This window comes from Malus domestica, chromosome 14 (genome assembly GCF_042453785.1).
Source record: "Malus domestica chromosome 14, GDT2T_hap1".
Lineage (NCBI taxonomy): Eukaryota > Viridiplantae > Streptophyta > Magnoliopsida > Rosales > Rosaceae > Malus > Malus domestica.
In genome coordinates this window covers 1,097,958-1,107,386 of record NC_091674.1, presented here as the reverse complement: position 1 = coordinate 1,107,386, position 9,429 = coordinate 1,097,958, and the positions used below count along the sequence as shown (strand labels likewise).

The 9,429-nt window shown below is 40.6% G+C and overlaps 1 protein-coding gene and 1 pseudogene across 4 annotated transcripts; one reads left to right on the top strand and one right to left on the bottom strand.

Annotated features, from left to right (window-relative positions):
* The first annotated feature begins 289 nt into the window (after nucleotides 1-289).
* On the top strand, nucleotides 290-5,056 carry LOC108172114 (tetratricopeptide repeat domain-containing protein PYG7, chloroplastic). Of its 3 annotated transcripts, none has more exons than XM_017329249.3 (5): nucleotides 290-651; nucleotides 3,263-3,314; nucleotides 3,496-3,788; nucleotides 3,978-4,124; nucleotides 4,548-5,056. In XM_017329249.3, the coding sequence occupies exons 1-5, from the start codon at nucleotides 397-399 to the stop codon at nucleotides 4,845-4,847; spliced, it is 1,047 nt and encodes a 348-aa protein (XP_017184738.3). In that variant the 5' UTR covers nucleotides 290-396; the 3' UTR covers nucleotides 4,848-5,056. The 3 variants fall into 3 exon arrangements, with proteins under 3 accessions (XP_017184738.3, XP_017184739.2, XP_017184736.3); XM_017329250.3 differs by having other exon boundaries at nucleotides 290-657; nucleotides 3,259-3,314; XM_017329247.3 differs by having other exon boundaries at nucleotides 291-657.
* Nucleotides 5,057-5,927: 871 nt separating this feature from the next.
* On the bottom strand, nucleotides 5,928-8,652 carry LOC103424223 (probable arabinosyltransferase ARAD1; annotated as a pseudogene). Its single transcript, XR_011575503.1, has 2 exons — nucleotides 7,439-8,652; nucleotides 5,928-6,880 (listed from the first exon to the last, which is right to left on the bottom strand). The product of XR_011575503.1 is annotated as a probable arabinosyltransferase ARAD1 (transcript).
* Nucleotides 8,653-9,429: the final 777 nt, after the last annotated feature.

Sequence of the window (9,429 nt, the reverse complement as noted above, 5' to 3'; positions counted from 1 at the left end):
ATTTTAGTCAATTTTACTAGGCTACTTTACACAAATAAAAAATGTAGATCTCTCTCTTCAACGGCTGCATCTCTGGCCCTTGGGGCTTTGGACATAAGATATCCAAAGAGATCTCGTCTCAGGTTGAGTGAGTTATTTTGGTGTAATGAATTGTCACTTTTAGAACTTCAGGGGTGGGTGTGCCCTGAGTCCTACAAGTATATTAACCATACGATCAGACCACATCCGCATCCAACGGTTCAGATCAAATTAACTGCCTTTATGTTTGGAAAGAAATTTAAAAATCTTTGTCAGTTTTCATTATCCACAACAGTTACCCACTCTTAGTACTATCATTAATTCCACTCCTGTTTTCAATATCGCCACTCTTATCTCTCCCAGCTCTGAGCTCCTCCAATGGCCACCTTCCTCCGAACTCCACCTTTACGAGCACCGTTCGCACCGTCTTCCTCCACCGTTTCGCCCAACCATCCGAGAACTTCATACGTCTCGTGCAGACAAGGCTCGAGCAGCACGGCGCAGTTTCTTAGTCTCAGCTCTCTTCGGTCATCTCACTCGCCGTCCGTACGGTTCCTCAAGTTCGCGCCTTTAGCTTCCCGCCATGAAACTCTAAGTGCCGAGACGGCGGAGGAGATTCGAGAGCTCAATGAGGTCGAGGTATTATTTACTTTTTTCTTAACAAGTTTCAGAATTGGTCTTTTGTTTTCTTGAATTGAAGTTCATGAGTCTGTTCGTTGATTGTTGATGAGGAATTGATTTCGCAACGAAACACGATCGAAAAATGCAATTGATTTTCTTAAATTTCAGGTAAACGGGTCATGAGCCCGCTTCAACAACACCGATACTATCCCACGACCACCACTCCAACAACACCGATAGTATCCCACGACCACTGGTCAATCCGTTAGACGTGGGGTTTTAATCCAAAAAACTTTGGTGTTAGTTAGAGGAAGGTAATTCTATTTAAAGGCCTTGTTAGACGTGGGGTTTTAATCCAAAAAACTTTGGTGTTAGTTAGAGGGAGGTAATTCTATTTAAAGGCCTTGTTCTCAAGCCTTTTGGCCGATGTGAGATTGAGGAATTCTAACACTCCCCGCACATGAGATCCCATTTTATGGGTCACACGTGAAGTTTCACACATCAGCAACCACGTGGAGCCAAGTCAGGGCTCACCTGTTCACGCAGGGCCAATGGGGACCCATTCATTCACGTGGCATCTCTTGGCCTATGTGGAGCCAATTCGGGCCTCACCCATTCGCGTGGGGTCAAAGGGGATCCACCCGTTCACGTGGATGTATAGGCCAGTCCCTTGGAAATGATACCATCTTAAACTTCAGGTAGACGGGCCATGGGCCCACTTTAACAACATCGATACTGTCCTCACTTGACCACATGCTCGATCCGTCAGGTGGGAGGTTTTAATACAAAAGACCTTGGTGTTAGTTAGAGTGGAGTAATTCTATTTAAAGGACTTGTTCTCAAGTCTTCTGGCCGATGTGGGACATATGAATGAATTCTAACACTCCCCTGCACGTGAGATCCCATTTTATGGGTCACACGTGAAGTTCCACACATCGACAACCACGTGGAGCCAAGTCAGGGCTCATCTGTTCGTGCGGGGCCAATGAGGACCCACTCAATCACGTGGCAATACGAGCCCATCACCTGACTTTGATACCATGTAGAATTTTTCAGGTCAATGGGCCGAGGGCCCACTCCAACAACACCGATACTGTTCACACTTTACCACCTGCCCAATCCTCAGGTGTGGGGTTTTATCATAAAAGGTATCGGTGTTAGTTACCATCTGCCCAATCCTCAGGTGGCTTTTCTCCTTCCCTCCTGGCCGATGTGGGATAGATAACACTCCCCCCACGTGAGATCCCATTTTATGGGTCACACGTGAAGTTCCACACATCCGTAACCACGTGGAGCCAAGCCGGGGCTCCCCCATTCGCGCGGGGCCAATGGGGACCCACCCATTGAGGTGGCATCTCTTGGCCTACATGGAGCCAAGTCGGGGTTCACCCATTCACGCGGGGCCAAAGGAGACCCATTCATTCACGTGGTAGTACGGGCCCGTTCCCTGGCTCTTATACCATCTTAAATTTTAGGTAGACATGCCGTGGACCCATTCCAACAACACTGATACTGTCCCCACTTGGCCACCTGCTCAATCCATCAGATGTGGAGTTTTAATCCAAAAGGTCTCGGTGTTAGTTAGAGTGTGCTAGTTCTATTTAAATGGCTTGTTCTCAAGCCTTCTAGCCGATGTGGGGAATTCTAACAAATTTTGCTACAAAAGCTGTTGTATTTAATCAATTCTGTAGAGTGTCGTAAGAATTTGCATTACATAAATTGAGTTTATAGAAAGTGTTGGAAGTGAATTTTTATGGTTGTGTAGTAGTTTTGATCAAAATTTGGAAGCAATAACGAGAATTAATCACTCAAAACAACAACAACAATAACAACCAAGCCTTGTCCCGCGAAGTGGGTCAGCCGTATGAATCCTAGAACGCTACTGCTCTCGATTTTGCGCCAAGTCTTCTATTAGCTCCAGGTACTCCATATGACTGATGCCTAAAACTACGTTTAGTTGTGGTGGTGAAATTTAAAAGCATTGGACAAAGAAAGGCACAAAATCTTTGACACCGGAGGCAGTTCTAGTTGAATATCAGAGTGCGCAACGAACAAGATTACAAAATAATAGGAATATTATTAAACTAACGGGAATGCCGAAACGGCTACAAAAAACCCTAACAAGCTACATTATGAATAACTTGATTCTCAAATGAATAACAAGCAGGCTATTTATAATAAACTAACCCTAATCCTAAAAGGTAAGAAATCAAAACCCTAATGCTAACGGGCTAAGCCCAGAAAACTAAGCATTCAAATAAACCTAAATATGCTAATATTTTCCAACAGTTCTGAGTTATGGACCGAGATTTTTATAGCTTTGAATGATTCATGTTACTACAAGGGAACCATTGTCCTTTCTTCTGCTTCCGCATTTTGAAGCGTCGAAGGCTTGATATCCATCCTATAAATAGCGCTTATGTTCCAAATGATTCATGCTTCTCCTTTGTGTTTTGATTTTAAAAAAAATCTAAAGAGATGATAGTCTAACAATTTTTTGTGACAGTGGCTCTTTACAACGCCTGATTAGAAGCATCTGCAAGATATTTTTGTGGCTTTCTTAGTCTAAATTCCGTTAACAATTGTTTTTACTAATATGTTGTTCAATCGTGGGTGAAGGCAGATACTCCGTGGAGAACTAGCAGTGGAAACTCCTGCCTCAACAATTTTGGAGAGTAATTTCCTGTTCACCACAAATATTGATCTTCACATAGACATGATACAAATTGTTAACTTTTATGGACCGCTCGACATTTCTTTAACATGATGTCATTATGTACCTAAATGTTTCATTTGTTATATACTTTTTACTCGGTCGTTGGGAATGATCTTTGTGATATCATCATCTTATTGCAGAGATTTTTGGGAACCATTTGGTTACCGGGGATGTAAAATTCATGAAGAGGCCATATGATTGGGTATCTGCATTCTTGGTTGGACAGAGCTTATTGCTGATTTCTGCTCCAATGGCTCGATCACGTGATATTATTAAACCAAATGCGGTTTATGAGACCGGGGAGTTATTTGAATTAGGAATCCAGCTATCATACTTGCTACTATTGTTAGGTTTTCTTGGGGTTGGAACTTTCTTTGTGATCCGTCAAGTGCTTGTACGTAGAGAACTTGATCTTTCTGCCAAAGAATTGCAGGTATGAGCCTTGCATTTTCCATTATGCACTGTTTTCAACATACTTTGCTCCTGCCTTGACACTTGCTACACATCCTACACTAGACATTAAATTCTTCAATGTTTCTCTGCTGTTATGGACATTTGACAGAGGCTGTCTACAACCGCCAACCGGTTACTCACCTTGTAATGTTTTCTATCGAAATACCAGGAGCAAGTAAGAAGCGGTGATGCTGATGCAACTGAGCTTTTCGAACTTGGAGCAGTGATGCTGAGGAGGAAAATTTATCCTGCTGCTATTAAGTATTTGGTTCAGGCAATTGAGAAATGGGATGGGGACGACCAAGATCTTGCTCAGGTATGATGACTTCTCAGATATATCTGCACTTCTATTGTCTAAACTAAAGCACATCATACTGAATCCAACAAACAGATGGGCCTGGCTTAAGAATTGTGTTATAAAAATACTTGCGACTGTTTAATTGTTGTATTCCAATTGCAATGCTTGCTACCTGGTTCTGTTGTTTGTATTAGTCCTTCCCGGAGTTGCATCTGTTAAAAGAGCGCTAACTTGTCATTCTGAGTAACGCATATTCAGTGCTGTCGTATGATTGTCTCTGTTCGTGTGTTCAGGGTGTCTACACATCCCGAGTTTCATATGTTTTGAACTGTAATCCCATCCACCCTATTAAATCAGATTGTATTTTTCTTTACATCATATGTTTGGGCTTGGATTATGAATTTTCTGATATTGGTTTCCACATTTCATGTATTTGAATAGGTTTACAACGCCCTCGGTGTCAGTTATGTCCGTGAGGGTAAACTTGCTAAGGGAATTACGCAGTTTGAAACTGCCGTGAAGCTTCAACCGGGCTACGTCACAGCTTGGAACAACCTAGGCGATGCTTATGAAAAGAGGAAAGACTTTAAGGCTGCACTGAACGCATTTGAAGAAGTACTGCTGTTTGATCCGAATAACAAGGTAGCAATACCACGGCGGGAAACTTTGATGCAACAAGTGAAAATGTACAGAGATGTTCCGGTGAAGACAAAGGAGAGATCATCTGACAGTATGCGTTGACGAGGATATTACCAGCAACAGCTTGTGTAAGTTTTGCTTGGCATTCTCCGAAACATTCAATGGTTGTTGAGTTATCATTTCGTTTTTTCCACGGTCCAAGATTTAGGCCTGCCTTCGATAGTCACATTTTGTATTCTCTTGCATCTAAGTCTGTAATTTGATTCGGAAAACTTGATTGTTGCTATCCATACATCCTTTTTTACCTTCAATACACCATTAATTTTTGTTTTTTGTTTTTTTCAATTTATTCGACCTGACGGCCTAAAATTGCATGTATTCAATACAATCTCTATCTAACAATCAGATAATAATTCATGTGATACATGTATTTAATACAATCACCATCTGGCCGTGGATAGAATGATTGTCTTAAATACAGGAGCCAAAATCCTAAAATCTTGAATATGCCCCACCAATTTGAAAGGTCAAGATTGTAAACCTAAGGCGATTACCATATAGTAACGTAGTGGCAATAATCCGCTTTATAAAAGAGAACTAGTGGAGTTTCGCTTTTAAAATGAAATTTTCTGTGCTACAATGATAGCGTTTTTAGTGGGTTAAATAGTTAGTTATTAGGAAGAAGGAGAATCGGTAAGAATCAAATCCGCATCAGAATGCATAAACATGATTGTTTTTCATTATTTCAATATAAATTAGTCATCCTTAGGAGTTTAGACTGGAAAACACAATGTATTTCAACAAATTCAGATACATTTCAATTTCGTTGTTAACTTGTTTGTAATTTTCGGATTTCAATTTTTGGATGTCGAATTTGATTTAAGGTGCTACAAAGTCAAAAAATATTGGATTGGAAAGCTCAAATCAAAATTTTCAATTCAATTTGCCCCCCTTGTCGAAAACTATCTTCTTTTTTAAGTGCTTTCAAACTTGAATAATCGCATTTTGGCCCTCCAACTTGATTGTAATGTCAGATTGAAACCACTAATTTATGTAAATTTGACCACCAATTTTTATTTCCTGCACACATTCGTCCTTTCAAGTTTTCATGCAAATTGGAAAAAACAGACCACAGTCTACATCTAGTTGGCCAAACAGAACAGTCCCCATGAAGGGAATAGAAACCCAGAAAAATCATAGATATTGACAAGAAATGCAAGCCTATTCACCGGTACGATCATCCAAACGATCATTTTGCCGGTTCGTTGCTACGAAACAACACAACGACAAGGACGAAATGCGTGTAAGAATGTCGGATGCAAGTGACCAGATAAAAATATTATGAGTTTACAGATGACAACCTTTTCCTTAGAAATGAAATATGACTACCAACTGAATTCTATCCTGAGTAGGAGCGAAGAACGAATCGGTTTTGAAGGCGTAGATCTAACTTATCCAATTTAATTTTCTAATGTTGGAGCAAATGAAGATGTTTGCACAATGTTGTTTCTTGTAGTTTAGTCCTGTGTGGCTGTTAATAGTCAGAAAATCTGCAGAGACAGACTGTTAATTCCCCCGTCTTACCAAAAGTTACTTGGTGATGGTATCCTGCTTAATCCCGTCTCCTTCCGAGAAACTGTTCGAGAGAATCGTCTAGACTTGTGTAACTTCATTCTGATAGCCGGAACTCTGCGAGCAACTGCTTGCCATATCATCTGGACAGCATCGCCCTCCCTTGATGGAAACTGAAACTCATAGAATTTCTGAACATCCTGCAACTTCTTCCACATTCGCGTCCACTCGTCCCTCCCAATGTTCCTGGTGAGGTTTACGAGAAAGTTCTGCTTAAGAGCATCCCTTGTTCGAATAAATATGCAGAACTCAGAGTAGTCAAGCACATCCTCGTACGGAAGTTCAATATCATCACTGATGATGACGGGGACACAGTGGCTAGCAATAGCGTCAAAGAGGCGATTTGATGATGGGGTGTCACCAGCTATGTTGAGGCAGAATTTGGAGGTGTGCATACCCTGGGAGGCCTTGTTGATTCCATCTTTTTGAACACTCCCAAATGTGAAATGAACATCTTTTTCGTCTTGTAGAAGATAGAACAACTCTTGCCGAACAAAGCCACCCTGAACATGTGGAACCGGAAAGTCAAGAGCCGTGAGTTAGGAATGAACATACAGCCTAGACCAAAACCGAAAATGAAAGACAGAGGAAGTCAACATGAAAAGAATGAGCAAACATTTTATGTTGCATTCTTTCTGCATAATGCATCTCCTTCACCGTAGCAAACTATACGAACAAGTTAACATGTAACTCTCAAATCCTGAATCGCCTCCACTATGTATGCCATATCCAGTAAAAATACGAAATTTATACTTGAATCTATGCAACTAAGATTGCTGTCTTGACAACTGCAACATATGCAGATTTAGAACTAGGTCTTATTGATTTTACATCGAAACGCATCTATGTAAAAGGAAATTTCTTTAGAGAGTATCTAGATTTAACCTTGATCTGTTCAGATTTGATAGTCAGCATTAACACATTAGCTTTTCTATGACTGAGCAGATTAAATTTGTCCGGGTAACATCAGAAACAAGAACGAGCAAAATTACATACTTTTCCTCCATCAAAGGTTAGAAGAAACAACCAACATAAGTAAATAAAGGAGAGAGAATACGTACATCCTTTCGATATATCGCGCCTTGGAAGTACAGCAAAGTTGGCCGACTATCAAAAGTAGACGAGTCATTCACATAGGATTTGATTACATGCTTGTAGGGAGCAATGACATCTTTCTCCACATTTGCTACGTTTGGAGGATACCTCCCAAAGTCCGAAAGTATGAATGTTGCAGGCCATAGACTCATCCTCGCGTCTAAAAGGCTATTTGGATGGTGAGCCACAATTAAGTGGTCTCTTCCCCCTGACCTCTTCCATTCCTTTTGAGCAGTCACATACTTAACCAATTTATCTTGCAGCACCTTATTACTGCTTTTCTTCTGGTGCGGGTTTCTCTTGGAGAATCGGTTATAGCTTAAGGAAGAAAAGAACGGTATAAAAATAATGTCAGCTTCGCTAGCATTGCGCACTCTCATTGCAGCACGAGCATTTGGTGGGTTGGGAAGTTCCGAAGCAAGGAGGTCCAGTGTCAGCCAATATTCTATACTGTGTTGCAAATTCAACCCGCCGGGATAAGCAGGTATTTTAGTATGAAAATCTGGCCAAACGCTACGCCCTTGGGGTTTCCAATTCAGGAGTCCGAAATGAAATTCGGGGGGGTAAATCGTACATGAACACCTTGAGAACTACTTTCTCATTTGTGTTACATCTGACACCATTGTTAGCTTGGGACGCTTCTTTTTCTTGGGATGAAGATGATGGCTTTTCTTCTTCCTCATTATCCACAAGGATTGCTCGATTCCCAGTTGAGGGTTCGTCATCTTTTTGACTCTCACTTCCAGAACTCCTGCTGCCAATAACGGCATTAAGCTTGGAATTGGGTAACAATTTATGGTCAATGAAGCGAGGACTGCCCGTCGAACGCAACACAAAGAACCAAGATAATATGAAGAGTGTTGATGTAACTATAAACAAAAAGAACAAAGATTTTCGAGTAATGACAGCGAGGGACGAAACATTCCTTTCGGCCATTGTAATTCCCATCCCAAGCGATTCAATGAATCATGATACTCAATACCCGAAAAATCGAAAACCATGAAAACCAACGAGAATTAAACTAAATGATTGATGAAACACATCACGGAATCATAAAAAACCGCGGCATTTAGCCGAAAGAATCTAAACACTGATCGGAACAGATTTCCATCAATCATTTCCCGGCACCATCACAAAAATGCAGAAACTTTCAACACCCAGAAGAGAGAAGAAACGCTAAGATTGGTAATCCAATTCAAAATATAGATTGAAGATGGTGAAACTAACCCATGAAAACAGATCTCATTACGCTCTCACACCATTGTTTTCTCTCTCCATTTCGCTACACGGGCTACGATTGAAGAACAAGAACAATACAGAGAGAGAATCAGCTCAGAAAAAGAAAACCCAGATGAAATCAGATGAGAAAAAACAGAAAACCCAGGTGAAATCCAATCAAATGTGATCAAACCCACCAGAAGAAAGCAACCCAGAATCCAGCTGAAGCAGAAGAAGAGAAAACAGAGAGAAATCCAATGTGGGTGCGTTGGTTTGGTAAGGAAGAAAATGGCGTGGATTTCGTACCGTGGATGAAAACCAATCGCCGCGGTTGGTATTTTTGTTGAGTAGGTGACGAATTTGCCAGCTGAGAATTCGAGTTTTTATCTCAGAAGCAAAGGAGTGGGAAGAAGGAAGCGTTGGAATAGGGGGGTCTATCTGTTGAAGCGGGCTCATCTGTTCTCGTAATTTCAATGGACTTTCCATAATTTCTAATTTCTTTGTTTTAATTTTTGTATTTTATTTTATAAAAAGTATTGTTATTGCTACTTAAGTTTAACTCAACCATAATTATGTTAATTATGGCAAGCAACAAATAGTCTATTTATCAAGGCACGTTATTTTGGAGGAGACTTTTACTTTCGATTCTTCGATGACGACGATCGATATATTTGATATTTTATTTTCAAAATGACTTCATTTTTAGTGTAATTTTTCTTCTCGATACATCATATAAATA